The sequence below is a fragment of the Labrus bergylta genome, chromosome 24, assembly GCF_963930695.1.
Source record: "Labrus bergylta chromosome 24, fLabBer1.1, whole genome shotgun sequence".
Taxonomy (NCBI): domain Eukaryota; kingdom Metazoa; phylum Chordata; class Actinopteri; order Labriformes; family Labridae; genus Labrus; species Labrus bergylta.
The window spans coordinates 8,374,718-8,397,199 of record NC_089218.1 but is presented as its reverse complement, the minus strand read 5'-3'; the positions used below and the strand labels follow the sequence as shown (position 1 = coordinate 8,397,199).

The 22,482-nt window shown below is 41.8% G+C and overlaps 1 protein-coding gene across 1 annotated transcript in view; it reads right to left on the bottom strand.

Moving 5' to 3' along the window:
• The window catches only part of prox1a (prospero homeobox 1a), a 37,354-nt gene that overhangs the window by 2,647 nt on the left and 12,225 nt on the right, over positions 1 to 22,482 (bottom strand). The window contains exon 6 of the mRNA XM_020642183.3: positions 14,125 to 14,319. Within this exon, the coding sequence (XP_020497839.1) occupies positions 14,125 to 14,319 (195 nt within the window). The remainder of the gene's footprint in view (positions 1 to 14,124; positions 14,320 to 22,482) is intronic.

The window sequence follows — 22,482 nt, the reverse complement described above, 5'->3', positions numbered from 1 at the left end:
TTCAAACTGAAGAGGAACTTTATTCAACCAACTTCCCCTTGTCCTGAAAATGAGTAAAAATATGATTTATGATAAGCTTGAAATACAGAGCCGTTGCTTCAGAAGAAGGTACCTTAACACATACTCATAAAATCTAAAATGTGCAAACACTTGAGCACACCCACAGACGGCTGACACATCAATAGTGAATGCTTGACTCCTACAGTGAGGAGATCAAGTAGCCTTTTCATGCTGTGGGGTGCATGTTGCTGTCAAGGTTAGGGACACAATGTGAAACATTTCCATCCTAATGGATAAGAAGAAAATGCCTCCAAACCTCATTGTGCAAAGGGCATTAACATCACGCTGAAAGAACATCAAAGTGCTCCAGGTTATAAACCTGTGTGTTTCTGATTGTAAAGAAAGTTAAGAAACACCTGTAAGGTTGAAGCACTTGTTCATTCACTTTTAGGCAGACAGTCAACAGATTACCAGAGATTATATACAGATGAAAGTAGTAGTAGTATACTTAAACAAGGCGAGGCCTGCAGAGGGAGAATACAGATAAGGACATTAAAATAGGAATCAGAAGTAACAGCAGCCTGAAGAGGACACACATCTTTATACTCAATTATCTCGTCATTTCCGGTTGTTTTCTCAAGATCTTCACTGATTTTTCTTCTTATCTTGCATCGCAAAGCTGGGTTTAACATTATTTTTCATGTCTTCTTGTGATAACAGGGACGCATCTATCAACCAAGAAAAAACAAAACAATTGGCTGTGACAGGCCAGACCACAACCTGCTGCCATTGGCCAAAGTGAAGAGGTAAGTTAGGCCTATTTCAGGGTTTGTTTTGTGTACTAATGCTGCGGATAAGAGGTTAAAGAGGAGACCACAATAAAACAAGCTGACGTCTCTGGTTATAGCTGGAAAACTATGTTAATAATAATGTATGTGTGTGTGTCCACTGAAGGCTTCCATACAAAATCACATCATCTTTTATTGTCAATCATCCGCATACAAGAAAGAAAATGAACTAATTAAGTAAATAGTGCACATAACAAATCAAACAACCTCCACAATACAAAGAAGACTGCGAGGCAGGTGTGCTGCAGGTGACTACGGTTTAGAGTAGTGCATTGACATTGCGGTATTTGCAGATCGTGTCAATAAAGTAAAGTTGATGACCCCATGCTCCCTGAGAAGTCTTGCTGGACAATGTGACACTGCTACTACTACAAAATCAACAGCCATTAAAGACAGAGTCCACAAAAGGGACATCTGCTTTCTTAAATCTACATACAAACGAGAAATGAAGGGCGTCTTCAAATTGAATTTGAGTTCACTATTCAGAGAAACAGCGCTGTGGCTGATAAGGATGAAGAAGTAGGTTAGGTGTGCGTGTGTTTCAGGTGTCCATACTTGACTGTTCTTACCAAGAGTTCTTCTTCAGCTCTCGACTTCCTCTAAATATACTTCTCCTTTCTTAACAGCCTCTGTCTGTGTGTGTGTGTGTGTGTGTGTGGTGTCAGAGTTCCTTATGAACAGTCATGACGGATGACACACGCAGGCCTTGACAATGGCAGGTGAACAGTTGTCTGTGATCTGTCACAGTGTGTGTTCATGTGTGTGTGTGAGTTTAAACAAGAGGGAAAGCATTGCAGGGATCCAATTGTCCTTTCCACGTGCAAGCATAAATATACTGTCAACACACAGCGTTTAGGTGTGTGTGTGTGTGTGTGTGTGTGTGTGTGTGTGTGTGTGTGTGTGTGTGTGTGTGTGTGTGTGTGTGTGTGTGTGTGTGTGTGTGTGTGTGTGTGTGTGTGTGTGTGTGTGTGTGTGTGTGTGTGTGTGTGTGTGTGTGTGTGTGTGTGTGTGTGCGACAGCAGAACAATGGCGCGCACACATTTTTCATTCTTTTTTCTGCCCTTTCTCCCGGGGGCAAGATCATTCAAAGACACAAAACAACCTGACGAGTGTAACCCCCCCCTCCCCTTTCTCTTTTTTTCTTCTTCTTCTTCTTCTTCTTTGTCTGATGTTCTTGCATGCAGACACACACACACACATTAACACACTCTGTTACACACTCACACGCAGAAGGCTGACTCCTCCAGACGAGGTACATGCTCCCATTCACCCCAACAAACTCACACACACACACACACACACACGCACACCCCATAGAGGACGAGTGCGGTCTGGGTGTAACCCCGTCACGCGTGGCAGGACATGCCAAGGTTAGCCGCCACCAGAACGAATGAATCACCCAACACACACACACACACACACTAATACACACACACTCTAAATGATTCCCTGGACTCTCGTATACTCCGTCTACTCTCACTGCCCTCTCTCTCTTTTTAGCTGGACCCCTGAGACGGCGGTTATTTCAATGAGGCCCTCTGTCACTGTCTCACTATAGACTAGACTGTAGACACACACACACACACACACACACACCCTATCCTTACACATATAAACACACACACAACAAAAATAAACAAACACATGTGACTTGTACTTAGATAGAGACATCTGTACAGTTTAAAGGGAAAGTTACGACATGAAACCCTTCTGGTGATGGTTAATAAACACAGAAAAATGTTCACACTGTACCACCTTTATTGTCAAGTCAGCCACATGCCAAACCGAGGGTCCAAGTGCCCTTGACGTCAGTGTAACAGGAAAACTAAATTACAACTATCAGAATCAGAAATACTTTATTAATCCTGGGGGGAATCGCTCTATAAAGAGAAAAATCTAAAACATGAGGTTCCTCGAGATTGAGTTGTTTTAGGCTAAATACAGACGTCCCCAAAGTCAAGCTGCTGTGAATCTGCCCACAGGGACAAATAAAAGTTGAAACCTGAGCTTGATCTTGAAGATGAGCGTGCCTTTGAGGCGTCTCCTCCCTCCTGCATTACATCCCTTCATCCTTTTTGTTCAACTGTGCTTTTATCTTAAGAATAAGACAAATCCACTCCTTTGAACAGCAACTTAAAATGATTTTTCTTAATGTTTCTTCTGTTTTGACGTGTTTGCTCATGACCTTTGACCTCTTGGTTTTCAAATTGAAGCTTCTTCTCGTCAGTTTTCCTTTAGTTAGGTGCCTAATGTGCAGGGATGTAGCTGAAAGTCTGAATACATTCTGCTCATTGCCTCCTCCTGTGTGCTCGCACTCATTAATATCTCAATTTCAAAGATCTAAGAAACAAGAAATGCGACGTGCAGAAGGTCAAAAAGCAATTCAGTTGCTTTAACCTCGGGTTTTGTGTTGCAGCACTTGCACAGCCCATTCAACGATTCAATGATTTGTGTATTTTTTTTTAAATGTTTCAGGATGATGTGCGTCAACTTCAAAACACTGAGAAGAGGCTACGACGGGGGGGGGGAGAAAAGGACAGCGCTAATTCACAGAGAGGTAGGAAAACACAAGCTGGGAGAATGAAATGAAGCAGGAGAGGATATTGTGTGTCAGGTTGGGTATGTGCTCAACTGGACAGACACACAAACTCACACACAGACGCACACACTTATGTCCAGATGCCTAGATTTGTCTTGCCATCGTAAATCAGTCCAATAAAGAGATCTAAATTAGGCCATCATCAATACAGATGGGCCTGTTTCCCCAGTGTGTGTGTGTGTGTGTGTGTGTGTTTGTGTGTGTGTGTGATTTGTCCCCGGCTTGGTCCTTGATATGGTGTCTAGTTGCCAGGAGAGAGAGGGCGAGCGAGGAACGAGGAAAAAAGTGGGAAGAGAGAGAAAGATAAAGAGGAAGAAAGACACTTGGTTCCCAGTAAACATAATTCGCATGATTGCTCCGGTTTGCTGGGTAAATATTGGATGAAGGGAGGCTCAATTACTCTCTCTTCACACACACACACACACACACACACACACACACACACACACACACACACACACACACACACACACAGAAGGACAAGAGCCTGTAAATCTCTAAATCGCTGCCCGACAAAGAGGCCTTCAGGGACGCCCTCACTCCCTCTTTTTTTGTCTCTCCTCATCAGTTTCCTCTCTTGTGCTCCTCTTGGTATATTAGTCTTTGGAGAAATCACAAGTTTACAAACCGACTAATTACACTCATTTCAAGATATTTGTATAAAAAAAAAGTCCCTTTGCTGCTTTGACAGAAGCCATCAGCATCACAGCATCTTTACATTTTTTTTTTTACATTTCTCTGATGCGTTTACTGCTTTTCCTCAAATGTTTCCACTGTGTTGCATGCTGTCAGTATTTGCATTCGCTGATGTATCTATTTTTGACTCTGTCTGATCTCTGTCTCACGGTCATTTGCATCGAAGCCATGATGAGGCCTTTTTTTTTAAATGTTCCTTTGTGGGGCAAGGTTGCTTGTTTTATGAAAATATATGAAGGACTAAAACAAAGTCACATTTATCTCAACTGGGTTCTTTTCTGCAAGTCACCCAAACATCTATTACTAAATCAATATTGATATTATTCCACAATGTCACGTTAAAAGCAAGTTGTCTGGTTGTCTGATATCTTAGAGCGAGTGTGACGTTTTTATTAGTGAAAACACAAGAGGAGCCGAAGCAGCTCAACCCATCACTGGAACACCTGAAGTGCACAGCAATGAGCACTTAGCAACAGTGACGTCCGCTAAGCTAATTCAGTCTCTACGATCACAAAAGGGCAGTGTTGCACTAAAATTATTTTTAGAATAAAGGGGAGACTTTAAAAAGTAGGTTATTTTCTTCATGCATACACTGCCTTATCCAAACACATAGACTAAAGTCCAACAAAACGTGGAACATCGATCATCTCTTTGCACGTCAGCACATTTTTTCTAAACACTGTGACCACTTTGCTCATCATGTCACTGCTGCACAATCTGATTGAGATACTAAATTATCAAACCCAGAAAACTAAACTAAAGGGTCTCTGTCGAATCTTGCAAATGTTATTTTTTGTTATTCTGAAGTTATGCAAATCCTCCCCTGATGTGTTTGGTGCTTTTTTTATTCCAGAAGTGTATCTTTGTGTAACACCGCCTTGCTGCTCGTTAATTTGAACGTTTTAACGCGGCTTCTTTTACATGAAAAAGTTTCTGTCTTAAAGATAAAACAAAGGAGAGCAAATCACTGATTGAAGTTAGTGACGTAAAAAACCTTCAAATAAGTTCTTTAATTCGCCTGACTCGGTAAAGGAGGGGTGGGGATGTTCTTTTGCTTTTTTCAAAGTCTGTCAACAAGGCCAATATCGGTGCATACCTACTTTTGTGAAATAAGCTACTTAATTAGACTTTTGCTCTCTAGTTGTGTAAATTCTTCATGACTTTTATCGCATTTGTCTCATTCTATCCTTTTATTTCCCTTTCTTTGTGTCTCTTTTTTTCACCCTTAAAACCTCTCTCTTCCTTCACTTCTGCTTTCTGCCTCTCCCTCATCTTTACACGCCTCCTATCAGACACACTTCTTCTCTTTATCTTTCATTTCTTTTCCTGCCTCCCCCCCCCCACCTCTGAATATAAACCAATCCCCCCTGTGTCTCAAAAAGGTTTAATCCATTTTCTCTCCTTCCTCTCTGTAACCATGAGACTGATGAAGATGTCAGGCCTGTGTGTGTGTGTGTATGTGTGTGTGTGTATGTGTGTCCTCAGTTGACTCTACACGTTCACCTCTCTGTTCCTATTCCCACCTGCTTTCTTTCCATCCTCACTTACACACCATCTTGCACAAAAAGGAGAAAAACACACACACACCAGGCTCTTAAGAAATCACTGTTCAAACACCATATGCTGGATTATCGAGGAGTGCAAACAGGAGACACATGCATGTGTGTGTTTCTTGAAGTCTGTCTACCTCCCTCCATTAACGCAGGAGACGGACAATGTTTACTCAAGTGTGTGTACACACACGTGTCGTTTGTTTAGCATGTTGTAAAGTCTTTTTTTGAATTTCAGCTTGACTTGTGTTACTTGGTTATTGATCCGTTTTTAACTTACCCTTCTCTTTTATTACATTTTATTCACGTTTTTACTCTTTCAATATGAGATGCACTCTTTACAAGAACAGACACACACACACACACACACACACACACACACACACACACACACACACACACACACACACACATGTTTTTGTAGCTGTTTATTCACTCCGAGGCATTGAGGGCCACTTTTCTCTTGGTCAGTCGGGTACTTTTCTATCTTTGAGACAATACTGGAACTCTTTCAGGTTTTGCTCTGTCTGTAGACCAAGCAAATACTATATGCATGTGTGTGTGTGTGTGTGTGTGTGTGTGTGTGTGTGTGTGTGTGTGTGTGTGTGTGTCTAAAAATGTGAGTGTGTGTCTGAGTGGACATATCATTTCAGTGCCAACACACAAGCATCTGCTTCCTTTTTCCTCCTCTTCTCCCTCACTCTCCCTCTCGCTCTCTCCCTCGCTATCAGGCCTGGCTTTAGTCACACACACTCTGGCAGGAAAATACGAACACACACACATCCAGATTACAGATTCTTCCTTCAAAATGTTCTCTCATCCTTTTTCCTTTCCTCGGAAATGGAAATGTATACCTCAACATTGTGCATTATTGTAGCTTTTCTTTCTTAATTCTCAGTCGAAGCTGCCCCCATTGCTTCTTTTTCTGAGCATGCTCCGGATTTTCTGATTACATCACACCAAAACTGATTCATACATTAAAGGGACGCTCCTCATTTGTGACCGAAACATTTGTTGTTTTGGTTGCAAACTCCCAAATACGCACACACCCCCGCCTGCATGCATATGTGTTCTCCTCTTTCCATCTGTGAGCTCCTCGAGCTTCGGCTTCTGTTTCCCTCCTGCTGCCACAAACACCGACTGTAACTGTCGTCATAGAGGATCGTTTAATGCCAAAGTGTTGAAAGACTATTTACTATGTGGCTCTCCCAGAACCTTTAAAAAACTGAAAACAGGTCATAGAGTAAAGAAGAAAAGATGAGATTTGACGCTAAAAAACAAAAACATTCAAGTCAGAGATTTTGAATGGGACATAAAAATAAACAAGAGAGTGACAGCAGGCCTTGTGTTCTCCTTACACAGCACACAACCTTAAATGTTTTATTAAAGTACTTGGTGTCAAGTTTGAAGAGAAAATATTGAAATGCTGCATCCTTTTTGAAGTATTTAGAAAATATTGTGCAACCCGATCTGTCAGAAAAACAGAGACGACAACAACATGGTGTTACTGTATAACATGCAGGTGGCACCTAATGTGTTTAAATGACGTTTCAGCATCAACATGAGTTGCTTCTATTTGACTTGACACTATGGTTTTGTTTGAAACAATAAGCTGCTGTAGTAGTCAGTGCCCAGAAGTAACCCACATGTGTTTCAAAGCCACATGTTAGAAGACTTTTGTCTTCTCCTATGTTTCTGCATTGGTTTCTACACATTCTAACACGTGATGCCCGTTTTACAAGCTGGTAGATTTTCTTCTTCTGTTGAAATAGGATATCTTGCAAGTTGGACCTATAAGGACTTTCAAGTCAAACTTGACTAATAATCGCCCTAAAAGTGGTCAAGGTCGACTTAACGCTGGGTTTGTTTCTTTTAGGTTGAAATCTCCAGTTAGAGGATTCAGTTTTGTTCTATGTTCCTGCTGCACACAGATCACATTTATAGCACAGACTTCAACCTGCTGTGCAGATGGCAACCATGGCCAAGTGTGATCACACGTTGCTGACACATTTTACAGGAAAAAAAACCCCCCAAAAAACATCTTGTACTTCAGAAGAAGTAAACAGCGAATAAATCAATCACCTCCCAGAGTTTTTTTTTTTCCTAAATTAGAAGTAATAAAGAAGTTGAGGGCTCCTCCAGGACATCAGCAATATGTTTCCTTTCTCTGCTGCTCTTTTGTCAATCAGTCACTGATCTCACTGTCACCGGGACAATGACAATAAAGTTTGTCTTTGTTCGGCTGCATGTGACCCAGAGGAAGGGTCTGCGTCCTGAGATTGCGTCTACGCGAGTGTGTGTCTTGCGCTCACTATCTCATGAGTGTTTGTGTGTGTGTGTGTGTGTGTGTGTGTGTGTGTCTGCTTTATGTGTGTCTTCAGTTTGTGTGTGTCCTTTTATACATGTGCTGTGCTTCCTTGACGGACTGTGTGTGTGCGTGTTGTATTCTTGGTGTGTGTGCAAGTGTGTGTCACCCATAGAGGACAATAGCGCGGGTCATCTGACTGAGAGGCTGCAGACCACTAGTATCACATGACGGAGGCTGAAGGCCACGTCTTTGTTAGCAGGCCTATTGTTAAAGCTAAGGAGACAGCTGGGGCAGGGGAAGGGAATCACTGCACACACACACACACACACACACACACACACACACTCATAATCACACACACACACATACAGGAAGAGCATATGCACACACACACACATACACCGCTGCCTCCTCGTGACTCCAATCAGGCTCAGTGACAAAGATGATGCCTCCTTCTTCTCCACTAGAATACCAAGACACACACACACACATACACACACACACATTTCATACACACACACTGCAAGCAGATAGCTATAATTATAGTGACAGAAACTGGCAGGTGGCATTGTCTGCAGCACACCGCTCTCTGTCAAGCAGAAACGGAGAAGGCGACAGAGAGGAGGACTTAGTTGGTGCTCATACTCGCTTAATGACACAGAATTACAACGACAATAAGTGTGCGCACATGGATTGTTAATGTTAACGTTGTGTGTAGTAGTTCATACTCTTTTTCATAGTTTTTCTTACTTTTCCGTTAAATCTAATTGGCACTTGGCGCTTTTGCAATATTCTCTTTATCGGCAATGAATCATATTTCCGTGATCGAAACTTTTGTTGGAAATTGAACCACATCAGTAAAGATGACTTTTTTTCCACAACTTAATCAGCAATACTCTGCACCTCATCTATCCGCAAACATTAAGTTTAGATGCTACTTCTTAAAAGATGTTCTCCCCTTTTTATCTACTCGTGTAGACTAAAACATGCATAACTGGTCTGTTTCTGTTTGCCATCCAAGCTCTTGTTAAAGGTTATGCAAAGATCAACATATCTGTTAAATATTGAAGAATCTAAAGCTGACTTTAAGTATAACATATGATGGTTTGACTCTTATGTTTCTGCAGATCTTGATCTTTTCTTAATCTCAACCAAGAGTTAAAGTAGCCTACAGCTAATACGATGTTGCCGGATGCAAATCTCAGTCTCAAGTGTCAAAGTCCTTAGCTCTGTACGCCCATCCTCTCACCCTGACCTGCTCAGAAATGCATTTGGCAAAGCAAATCAGATGCATATGCACATATTAGGTTGCATTCAAGTGGTGTGGGAGCTGTTTTTAATGCATAATGGAGGTAGAAGAAATATGTTCTCTTTGTTATCAATGAGAATCTCTTTTTCTGAACTGATTCTCACGAGACAACAGAATGATGTTTTATTTAAATGAAGGAGTTGTGGTGTCCCATGATAGTCAGAAACTCAGTTTAAGATGCTTCTGCACTTTTTTTTTAAAAAGAAATATCAGAGGGGAGTATTTAACACTTGACAGTAAACTAGTAAAATAAAAGATATTAAAATCTCTCTGTTACTAAAAGACTTCAAAAACTGCATCACATAAACCCTGGTGTGTATGTAGACTGCCTTAAGCGCTACACGATGCATGAGGGAGGGATCCGAGTTGGAGAAAGAGGGAGGAGAGGAAAAGAAGCAAGGCAGGTGTAGTCTTTGAAATGTGTGTGTGTGTGTGTGTGTGTGCGCGCCTTCTGGGTAGGTTACAAAAAGAAGAAGGTGAGGACAGAAAGATGGACGAGACAAGAGGAGAAAACTGATTGAGCCAGACAAATCATGAGCGTTTTTGTTTGTTGTGAATGATTGTAAAAATGAAGCTCACATTTCTTTTCTTTTTTTTTAAATCTGCAAGAGAGAGCCCTCTCTGAGAATCCATTCCTGAGAGTCGAGCTTGGCCCTCTTTTTTTTTTTTCCCGTCTCGTCTGAAGATGAAGAGGAAGCGGAAAAAGATGAGTGAACAGATGAATAAGAGAGACAAAGGCTGACAAAGAATCTAAAACGGCGGAGAAAGACATGAGAAGTTGAGCCTTTCACAAAGTGCACAGCTTATGAAACCAGAGAGCCCTGAAATGTGAGTGTGTGACCACTCTGTGGCCTCCAGGTGTGTATGTGTGCGTCAAAGTCAAAGGGCACATTTGGGTGCCGGCCACACCCACCCTTCAAGAGAGAGAGAGAGAGACTATCGCTGCCCTTTCAGACGAACACAAATGAGGATCTGTGTGTATGTCGTCGTGAACATGTGTGTGTGTGTGTGTGTGTGTGTGAGGCGCAGCTGTGCCGGGGGTTTGGTGCTGACAGAGGCAGCGAGGATCCTTGAACTGGAAAGATGAGAACGTCCTCTAGAAGGCTTCGCTAAAACGTCTCATTGTCCCTCTTCAGCCGACACGCAAACAAGCCACACGCACACACCTAAATATGACAACTCCTCCAGGTCACAGTTAGTCTTTGGCAGAGTGTGTGTGTGTGTGCTCTGACATGCTGAAGTCACCAAAATATTGCCGGAAAACTTTCACACAAACACAAGCCTTGGCGATTTAAAAAGAGAAGAAATACAGTTTAGCGATAATAAACTGAAGACGGTGTTACCTCTTATGGAGCTATCAGCCTATCCCACTGCAGGTACTTTAACCAATAGCAGTTGATTTTACAGTTTTTTTGCAGGTAAAATACACACCCACTTATCCTGTTTGAGCTGCAGGTGACACCAAACCATGAAAAAAGCTCCATGGACCAAGCTGTGCAAACTTAAGCGACAGCTCAGCTCCCAGCCCCCTTAAAGAGACACACACATTACAAAATGAAACTGCTTTTATCAATGTTTTTACCAATTAAAAAGAGGAACACTGCTTAATATGTGATAGATTATAAACCATTGTTTCACTGAAGAATCCCCTTATCTTGATGTTTTCTTTCGTATCAGGATTCTTTTCAAACTGGCAGTATTTTCAATCATTACTAAAACTGATCAACACAGGAAAAAACGATCCTGATCATATTTTAGCCATAACGCCAAACCCTGCACACACACACACACACACACACACACACACACACCCACCCAAGTGAAGAGTCCCATGCCCATTATACTGGCAGCCTTCACCAACAACTCCTCAATCTGTTCTTCATATAAAAGAAGAGAAAACGTTTCTCTTCCTCTTGGCAGAAGGTAGAAGCTGACACCTTTTCCCCGAGTGTCCTGGCAAAAAAAAACAAAAAAAACCCCTCCGTGCCTCTTTTTGTTTTCCCTCTCTTTCTCTCTTCATTTGAAGACTATTCCCTGTTTCCGCTCCCTTTTCTCCAGCCTCCTTTCTTTTTCTTGCTCATTAGTTTGTGGGCAGAGCTGCAATTAGGACAAAATAGTTTCAGAGACGAGGGAACGGGGAGGAAGGTGAGGACGGAGAGAGAGGCAAACAAGAAAGAAAAGTTGAAAGAATGGGTGGAGAGAGGAGGCGGTAATTAATGAAGCTGCTGTAATTACTGAAGCCTGTTTACGCCAACTATAGTAGAGACAACACACAGAAAACTCCGGACAAATTACACTCACCTTTCCACAGCAGTAATTGACAAAGACTATTTAAAATGCTGACCGTGTTCGTTGACTAATGATGCAAGCATTTATTTTTTTTTCAGTCGTCAAACCCAAGAACACAGTGTTGACTAAGATTAACAAGAAACACATAATATATGCAAATGATTTAACCTTGACAGGCCTTTTTAAACCGCTAATTTGACAAAAGGCAGATTTTTATGAAGAAACAAAAGCTGTTAGGGCGAGAAGAGAAAAGGGAGAGAGACAGGTCCCAAAGAAGAGGAGGAGAAGGAGAAAAGAAGACAAAGAAACAGAGGACAGATTCAGCAGAGAGGAGAGGAAGAAAGGAAAGGAGGGAGGAAGGGAGGAGTGGAGGTGTGTGATGGGGGACAAACCAAGGTGGAACTCTGATGATTCTAAATTTGGCTAAAGGAGAAGACTTCTGCGTGTGTGTGTGTGTGTGTGTGTGTGTGTGTGTGTGTGTGTGTGTGTGTGTGTGTGTGTGTGCGTGCGTGTGTGTGTGTGTGTGTGTGTGTGTGTGTGTGTCGGGAGACTTGCTGATTCGGCCGCGGTTCCAGTTTCACGCCTCTGAGTTTGACAGAGGGGGGAGAGACGGAGAGAGGGAGGAAGAGAGAGAGAGAGAGAGAGAGAGAGAGAGAGAGAGAGAGAGAGAGAGAGAGAGAGGGTCCCTAGCCGGTAATGTTCCCTCAGGGCAGACGGACGAAAGGATGGCGGGGGTGGAAGGAGGGAGGTGAAGGGACAGAAGAGGACAAAGTACAGGAAGAAAATGTATAGCTACCTTTGCAAACATCATTGCTTCATTGAACAAAGGACACACACGTACTTCAACCCGAGCCTTAATCAGCATCGTCTAATTCTAAGAAATCTACGTTTTGTGCCGCAAATTAGCCCTTGGACTTCATGTACAGACCATTTTCAACAGGATATGTTTTATTGTGGGGCAGCAATACTCTCAGGACGCTTGCAGAATGTAGTTTTCTGTGAGTCCGATCTTGTTGCAGGCGGGGGTTTAATTGTTTCCAAAAATGAAGCCAATAGCAAGGCTCGTGCAAAAAACTGGCGGCAAAAGCCGAACCAACTACTTTAAAGAAAGCACATTAAAGACTCCTTGGTTTTACCCTCATGTGCAACATTTGAACACTTTTCTTCTTCTTATGTTGCTTTATCCCTTGAGTTTTTAACAAAACAATCTGAAGACATTAACTTGGGCTTATGATAGCTGTGTGCATTATAGTAGCTTGCTCTCTAACATTGAATGCATCCCAGATTTTTGAGTTACGAGTGAATGCAGCATCATGGAAAAGTTGTCCAAACAGTGATTGTTTGCAAGTCTCCACGTCATTATTCAAACTATACAGGTATCTTATTCACTGTACATTTTTGCCTATCTCAGTTTCTGGTGTCTGATGTCTTGAAGTTGATTTTCATATTGGACTGAAGTGAACTGAGACTAATGGATGCAGGGAGAGAGGAGAGATTAAGGTTTATTACAGGTTGAAGAACGGTTATCTCTCTGTTTTAAAATAATAGATTTTTACTTTAAGGGTAAAGACGTTCAAAGCCGCAAGCATCGTTCTCAAAATCCTGACCCCAGTTTGACCCTTAGCCTGAAGACTCTAAAATAACCCCACTAAAGTACAGCAAGAATAAACACACAGAAGATTTGCATGTTTGTGTGTGTTTCCTGTGCAGGTTCTTTACATACACACCTGTGAAAAGCTATCTGACTCTTGTTATGCAAAAGATGCAAAGCGTCGCTATTCATTCTTCCAAAGCAGATACCTTAAAGTCTGTGTGTGTGTGCGTTTGTGTTTGTGTTGTGTCTGCAAATCTCTACTCTTTGTGCATTTAAGCTCCAACTAAGCGTCAACATTTCTCTCCCTAAGCAAAAAAGAAAAGTGTGTGTGTGTGTGTGTGTGTGTGTGTGTGTGTGTCAGCGTCGAGGTGTGTGCTAATGGACATCTAAATGCTGCTGATGTTACGTTGAATAGTTTAAGGGCCCTCAGGTCCCCTCAGACCAATATTGGGAGAGAAAAAGTGAGGGGGAGAATGTGACTTCTGCAAATCGCTTTGACAAGGACACCCGCGCCTCGAGCGGCGTCCTCTTTCGCCTCATCGAACACACACACACACACACACACACACACACAAAAACACACACACACTGCGACATCCACACCTCAGCAGAATCCTGAGGTGACTGTTGCGCTCTGAACAGCTGACTTGGTAGAGGACGTTTGTGTGAGTGTGTGAGACTTGTGTGGTCTGAGAAACTGTTAATGTTGGAAGTTTTAAAATTACACTATGAGCGATTTAGATAGAAATTTGTGACCATGACGAAATCCTTTTAGCCAAAGAAAAATGTTCAGATCAGTTACATACTGACTGAACTCTTTATCCAAAACTTGAGCTGTCCATCAGATGCAATTTCTCTAAACTTTACACGAGTTTCTCGATGTTACCATCACTTAAACTCATTTTTAAAGCGGCCATGTGGCTCGTCTTACCTCAAAGTCGTTGGCCTTGTTGTAGTGCATGTTGAGCGCCCTGAAGAGCTCGGCATCACGGCCCACCGACATCTCCTCTGAAGCCGTCACACCCTCATTGATGGCCTGCCGGGCGAACTTCTCCATCTGGATGTAGTAGAACTCCCTGAAGTTGCTGAACCACTTGATCAGCTGGGAGGTGATGCAGCGGTTGAACTGTCGCAAAGAGAATTTCTTTATTACAATGTATTCTGACTAAAATAGCATCACATAGAAAAATAGTACTGTATTGAAGGAATTATTTTGTACTTCAACGTTGGAAGTTTTGCTTATAGTTGGGATTTTCTGCAGGATTCAGAAGCCTTTGCAATTGTGAAACTTTTCGTGCATGTAGGAAGAGAAAGAAAAACGTATTTCTGACGGCGCGCGTCCAACAGATTCTCAGAGATTAAGTTCTAGTTCTGAATGTTGCTTTCCGTTATACGGTGCTGTAACTCTCTTGAAGTGTAGCCTCGTGTTTGCTTTGATGCTTACTTGCATGACGATATGTCATCGCATTTGACTTGAGCTTAGCCTCAGTGTGAGTTCTTCAAATATGGCACAAAAACTACTGTATGCATAGAGACATTTCTTTTCACATCGTGCAAAGTCTGTGCATTTGTAGCTCCTCTTAAATCATCTCATCATCTTGTAAAATTTGTTTCTGCAAAGACACGCACACATAAAGATGTTATTTTTTCTCAATTATTTCAGTTTCTCATGTGTCACTGAAATACTGTCTACACTTGAGGTCTTTATCAGATTGATTAGGAAACCTCCCTAATCAAACAAGAATGACCCAAATATGATCTTATTAGTGTGCCATCATGTGCGTTGAGCCCAAGCTAAAGCAACATTAAAGCATCTCCCTTTAAACACTACTCCTGCCCTGCAGGCTTTATAGCACAGGACATAGACAAAACAGTGTCTGCAGAAAATAATAAACCTTTACTGTATTTAAACCTACAGAACTGTTTTTTTTACTGAATTTCAAGAATATTTGACTTGTTTGAGTAGCATCAACATACAGAGTGGAAAGAAGAAACAGATATTAAAAGAGAAGGTTAATCAGGGGAGACGTTTGTGGTAAAATTCAGTCAGTGAATCGTAGAGATGCTGGTGGATGTGCTTTGTTGAAAAACTGAAAATGTATTGAGTAAATTAGTCAGAACACCAAATCAAGCAAATGAAAGTGTTTATTTTCAGCATGTCAGGGCTGCAGGTTGGAGTAAAGGGCCTTTTATTAGGTTTTGTGAAGTCTGTAACTAAGCAGCTCTGTATTGATGTGTGATGGTGCCTACTTTTCAACTCTTCCTGGTAAGAAACAAAACATGCAGAAACAGAACACATGTGACAGCCCAGTGAAAGTGCATGTATGTGTGTGTATGTGTGTGTGTTCAGTGAAGGGGAAAAACGGCTTTGATACGGAGATTAAGCTCGGTATTGTTGCAAGACATTGTCTCACAGGAACAAGGGATGAGCGAGAGAGAGAGAGAGAGGGAGAGGGAGATGAATGGAGGGAGGTTAAATAAAAAAAGGAATGCAGGGAGAGAGACGAGTCGAGGGTGACAGAGGGGGAACGGGATATTTTTTCAGGAACTGTCAGAGGGGTGACATAATGGAGCATAATTGGGAGGGTGTGTGTGTGTGTGTGTGTGTGTGTGTGTGTGTGTGTGCGTGTGTGTGTTGCAACAGAGACAGAGAGTATGTTTTACAGAGCATAGTGACAGGAGGGAAAATATGTGCGTGTGTACTTATGGTTGGGGGAGTTTGACCCACAAAAAAAATGCACAAATGAACGTGATAACTCAGCAATTAACAGCTACACACACACACACACACACACACACACACACACACACAACAAAATGTCATCTGTCCATCTAAAACCACACAACAGCTTATACAAAATGTAAAAAAACTCACACAGCAGATAGCAAAAAATGAAATGATCTCAAAACACTTTACGTGACATCAGCCCTTTATATAAAGAAAGAAAATGATAAGGCTTTATACCAATATATGTGTAGATCAGGCTCTAAAGATGTCTAAACAAATAAGAAATACTTTTACACATTGTTTTAGATTTATCATTCCTGTTGGAAAGATAAGAAAAACAGAGGACAGCATAGAAGACCACATTTTGTCAGTACATTTTTAAAGTGAATATAACACAAATCTTTGGTTTCAAAGTCTCAGATATTGTGAATACTTTTTTTTTTACACAAGTTATTGAATCTTTACGTTTAAGACGGCTGCTCTGAATAACATAAAATACTTTAAAAGATGTCATGTTGGACCTTTTTTGCATGACTTTCTGGTATTTTATAATATAAACCTACGGAGTAATCAGTGCACCATCACCATAACAAATGTCCTATGTTTTTTTTTTAAGTTTATGTTTGGGCTTTAAGCCTTTATGGATAGGACAGTGTTTAGAGATGAGGGATGAAAGAGTGGGGTATGAGACGCGTGAAGGGAGATGCAGGTTGAGTCCAGCCGGCCCCCCTCAAAGGACGATAGCCTCCGTATGTAGAGTGTGCGACATAACCGCTATGCTATCCTGCCTCCTGAGATTTCCAATATTTTAGGGCATTTCTATTTTTATGCTAAAAATAAATATCTGCAGTCCTATCAGTTGTTACACACTGCATTTTTCAGTGGTGTATTGCAGGTAAATCCTGCAGTTCTTCTGTTGGCCACAAAGAAGACTTTACCACACTGTAAAGTCTAATGTGTCTTTCAGAGACTCAAATTGCAACATGATTCTTCATAACTTATGATAAATGATTTTGCAAATGAGGAAATAGATATCAGCAGCACAAATGGATTTGCATGTATCAGACTGTCTGTGACATGACTAGATTTGTCTCTCGAGCGTTTGATGCAAACTGCACAGAACTTTTCCATCTCTGGCTCGTTTGAAATTATGTTAAAATATTTTGTTCCTCCGGTGCTCATTATGGACAAACCACAGCTGGACAAGCTGCACATGGTGACATTTTCAGTCTTTAACTTTTGAGCGTTCTCTAACCTCACAATTCAACTCCACTGAGCATATTTCAAATGCGTGATTCACATGTGGACAGGACACAAACGCACATGCAAACATGCAGCCATCAGACCACCTGCCCTCCCACCCACCCACCGTCTGTCTCGTCCCGCTCATCACAATCAGCACAAACCAAAAAAGAAAACAAGAGAGGCAAGAGACAAAAGACAGAAAGAGAATGGTAGGGGGTCCAAAATGCTGAGCTTGAGGAATGCCATTTTCTGTTTACAACCAAAAGGGGGGAAAGAGAGAGTGTCAGAGAAAGTGTCAGAGAGCCTCACCCCCTCTCTCCTTCCCTTGATGGCGACTGTTGTCAGCGCCCTCGGGCAGCATTGGAAGGGCAAACACACACATCCTTTAAGAATCTGCCCGCTTCAACCAGATTCCTCGTAGCTCGGCAGATTTTGGAGAGGACAGTGTGAATGTGCACAATCGACATAAACGTACGAGTTGTAACACTGAAGGTTTCCTGTAAGAATAGCTGCTGCAGGAACTTTTTCAAATTGTGTTTGGGCACATTTCTGCTTTCTGTGACACTTTACACTGCGGGAGAGTTGTTGTTTTTGTCAGGTCATTTGGCAATGTCATGCATAGATAATAAAATCACGTACACACAGGTATTCTGTCAGCAGTGTCTGTATAGGTTCTAGTTATTTAAGAAGACTCATTTTTGAAGCAGCAACTTTTTTTTTTGTGACATGAACCAGAAATAGAATCTAACTTATTATAGGTCGCCATAACACCATTGGTTAAATTGAGTTTTCAGTCGATTGTTTAAAAATTTGATTGGGATTTTGTAAAGCTTTTCAATAGTAATGTTGTTCCTCATAACCGCAAAGTGTTGAATCCTCAAACTAAAGGAATAATCATTTTACCTAAAAGCCAATGGAAAACAAAATGCACGCTTGCCCTCTAACCTTATGTACGTAACTGTAACCATCCAAAAAGTCATTTAAAGTCCGACAATTTTCGAGAGATTTGGTTGAATTGGTTGTGATTCAGCATCACAAATAGTATGCAATCCTTTTTATAACCAATCATTAGAAATAGTACAACAGCAGCTTTTAAGGTTGTTTACACCTTGCATTGGTGTTGTCTGCTGGTCAAGTATCTATAGCTGCAGGTGTTACATTTTGTCCGGGGATGTCTTTTGCCAGTTGTGGGAGTTAAGTATGAGCTTGTTGAGGATCAGTTTTCGGCAGCGGTTGTTGGCTCAATTTAGCAATTTGTCCAAAAGTAGGGCTACTTTGAGCCAGCCTTGCGTGTATGTGCTCACACTTATCTCTGATACAATCAGTGTCGCCTGTTGTAACTCAGCATTCAGTGAATTGAGAGGAATAGTTCTCTGCTTCCTCGCCTGATCTCAGTCGAATGATTGAGTAGTAGAGGTAAGTGTTGGCCTTTTGGTCACAGCAAAAGTGACAACATTCAAACATGTATGTCTTGTGCATCATTGATGTGGAAAACAAAACTTTGAGATGTTTTTTAAACTACAGGATGAGACGTTATTTGCCCCATAGTGTAGTGATTAGTGATTTAGGAAGCTCTAAAATATCAGTCAAAGAGCCTGCAAACAACCATATGTCAGTTATGTTTATACATTTTTAATTAAAAGATTGGCGCTGTATAATGTGTACTATCTCTACCTTCACCTGAACGCATGTCCTGCCTGCTCAGTGTCTGTGAATAATATTTAAAGGCTCTGTCATCCAGCAGAATCAAACACTTTGTCATTAATCATTTTAGTGTCATTCAGTTACTGGAGCTGTTGCGCGTTCATATCTTGGCGTTTCCAAATTGGCGGTGTAGCTCTAATTGACAAGACGGCTGAGAGGCGGGTTGGACTAATTGATTCCTGCTGAGGAGGCGGCATCGAGCTCTCACTTCAGCCTCTCAAGGCGAGAGTCTTCAGGGCTCCGATGATAAATGTGTCGCTCCTTCATGTTTAGCGTGTGTGTGTGTGTGTGTGTCAGAGAGAGTGAGTGTGAGCTGGCAGGGAACCCGCGAGTGAGAGTGTGTGTGTGCGAGTCCGCCAGCGTCTAATTAATCCTAACTCCTCGGGTCTTAACAAGGTCTTAATTACTCTCACTGACTCTCTCAAGACGAGACGGCAGCCACCTCAGCGTCTCGTGCTAACATATATGATTGTCTGGTCAGAAGGCAAGAGCTTTCACTACATAATTAAGATCCCCCTGTGTGTTTATGTGTGTGCGCGTGCTCGCTCATGTGTGTAAAACAAGATCGTCGCCTCAACCCACTTCCCACACGAAGCGAGGCGGCCATTGTGCGTAAGAGGCTCATCTTTAAGAACCAGTTTCCCATAGACAAAGTCCATTCAAGTCCAATTAGGGGAGCCATTCAGGGCCCTAATTCCCTTACAGTGAATCTGCCTGATCCTCCTAACACATGCTACTTATTGTTCCCCTTGGAAGGAGGAGGGGAGGGGGGGACGGAGTAAGAGATAGAGGGTGAGAAAGAAAAAGAGAGACGGAGACATTGACCCGGATTTTGGAAATATGGTAATAATGAGGGTAATGAATGCAATGGGACAATGAAACAGGACACACACATACACACAGGCAGACAGCAACAGGGCGCTCTCACCCACTCAGTCTCACCCACACACACACACACACACACACACACACACACACACACCCATACACACACAGGGATGCCTTGAAAAGAACAGCCTCGCTCATCACAAACAGGATTATTCATGATTCATTTTTTTTATTAAGCAAAGTAATATGTGAAGAGTTCCTCCCACATAGAGATACGCTGGATTATCCGAGATTACAACTCAATTAAAACTCAATTTGACTATAGACCTTTATTAGCATAAAATGTGAATAATAAGAAACCAGAAATGTCTTAAACAATAACATGATTTTCTTCTTTTTGTTAAAAAACAAATGAGAAGAACAAAGAGTTTGTGGTTGTTGTCTGCGGTTATAAGTTTGTCCTCCTCCGTGTCATAGAGCTCCATTGTGTCCACCAACTATTAAAAACACATCAGTGAGTCACACTGTTGCACTGTGTGACATGTTTGGTCATTACAATGAACACTTGCACTGTATTTTCAGTCAATCCCATATAAAACCACCACGCTGCCATAAATTCCCACTAAAGCGACAAATGTGTATTCTTCCACATGTGAAAATAGTCCCTGCAGAAGTAGACTAACATCTGCTGTTTTGTTTTTTAATTTAGCATAAACAAAATAAATGTTACATTTGTGTTCGACTCTTTCACATTGACATGTTCAGGTGGTTAAAAGCAAACAATAATCAGCAATTTGTTTATGATGAGAAAAGTTTATTTTTTATCAGCCTTATCCTTTAAAGTTAAACTATGTATAGCGACATGATGTGACTATTTGTCCTAAAATAAGATCTTTAATGGTTATAAGAGTTGACTGACTTTTAATGGGGTTCATGTTCACGTTTTCCTTCTGTCCGCGCTCTGATTGGCTGTTTTTTTTACACTCTCTAACTTTACTTGAGCAGCTGTGATTTGATAATGTACCACAGAAGCATTACTTTGTGGTTTAAATCTCTGAGGGCAAAGCTCCCCCGATCACTGGTGTCAGACGGATGTTCTCAATATGGACGTCACCGCCGAGGTATAGGAACCAAGAAGAAGCCAAATGAAGCCAAAAGGAGGAGGTGATTAACAGCAGCAAACAAAGTCGAGTTCTGTCTCATTTTAAGTCGTCATGTTGCCAAGCTGAACGTTAAGATTTTGTCTGAAAGTTATTTAAGTCTTTTATTTTGGCATGCTTTCAGCCTTGCTATTCAAATGATACCCTCTTTTACCCCGAGAAATGAAAGGTTGCAGATTTTAAAAGATTGGCAGCATTTCAGAACGACAACAAAGATCATTTATCTACGCGTACGATCTTTGAAGTCTGAAGCTTTTTGTCTGTGAGATTTTTAAAAGTTGCATTTTATACAGAAGCATTTTGTGTTTTTTATGAGCTCCGTTACACCACACAGAGGTGTATCTGATTTATTGTGGCTCCTTCTTCATCTCTACAGGGACTCCCAGTTAATCACACTCACTCTTACTGGGAGCAGGTAAGCTTAGCAACCTTGTGTTTGCCTAGCACCTGGTGTCCCTTGTTGCCATGGCAGCGGGTGAGGATGTGGCACTACCACGAGGAAGTGGTCACCACAGATATGAGCCAAAGGGCAGCTGGTGTGTGTGTGTGTGTGTGTGTGTGTGTGTGTGTGCGAGTGTGTGTGTGTGTGTGTGTGTGCGTGTGTGTGCGCTCATTTGAATAGAGCGTCCTGAATCCGTAGAGGAGCCGTATGCTCCTTTTGCAAATCACTTTGCAGCCTGTAAACACAAAACAATCAGCGCCTTTGTTTTTAAAGCTGTTGTTCTGTTGTCTTCTCTTTCATTTGTTTGTCCTCCCCTCCTTTCACTCCCTCTGTCATTTTCTCAAACACCCCCCCCCCCCCCCCCCAACACATACACACTCTCCATCTTTTTCTCTTGACTAACTTTCCTTCACTACCTGCGCATCCCATCATCCGTCAAATTAAACGAAAGTTATTTGTCTGCTTTCAATGCCGAAATAAAAGTTGAATATCGTGCTTTATGTTGGTGAGAGTGAGAGTGAAAGGGGCTGGTGTGTGCGTCTGCCTGTGTGTATGTTGGGGAGGGGGTGTTACAGTATGTGTGTGTGAGAGAGGGAAAGTGGGCGTTAAAACCCCTCCCTCCAACCCCGGGCCGATTAAGGCCAGAAACTCTAATTATGCTGCAAAGACGTGACAGACTGGAGCACCCATCTGTGCTGCGCGGCCTCTGACAGACACACATGTATACCGACTAACGGAAAACACACAAAAGCAACAAAACTAGATAAAACCAAACATTAAAGTGCACAAAAGTCATAAGAAAGTTTGCAACCAAAGTGTAACCATATCTAAAAGCACGAAGACATACACCTGTTCACAACAACTCAATTTTTCCAATCCGTCGTCTAAAAATACCCCGATGGGATTTTTCAGGTGTGATTCTGAAGATGCCATTTGAAGTCTTTCATCTTCATCCTCACCCTCACAGTCAAAGCAACTCTACTCACCTCGCTCGTCTATTCTACTCGGGCTGTGAGTCACTTCTTCAAATCTCTCTTCAAATGTTCATTGTCGGTGTAATCTCAAAGTGGTACTCACAATGCAATAACACGACCTTCCCTCTCGGTAGTTTTGAAAATGCAAGAGCTTGCAAGATTAAAGCAGGTGGAGGTGAATTCTCCATTTTCTTCTAACTGTTTGTTG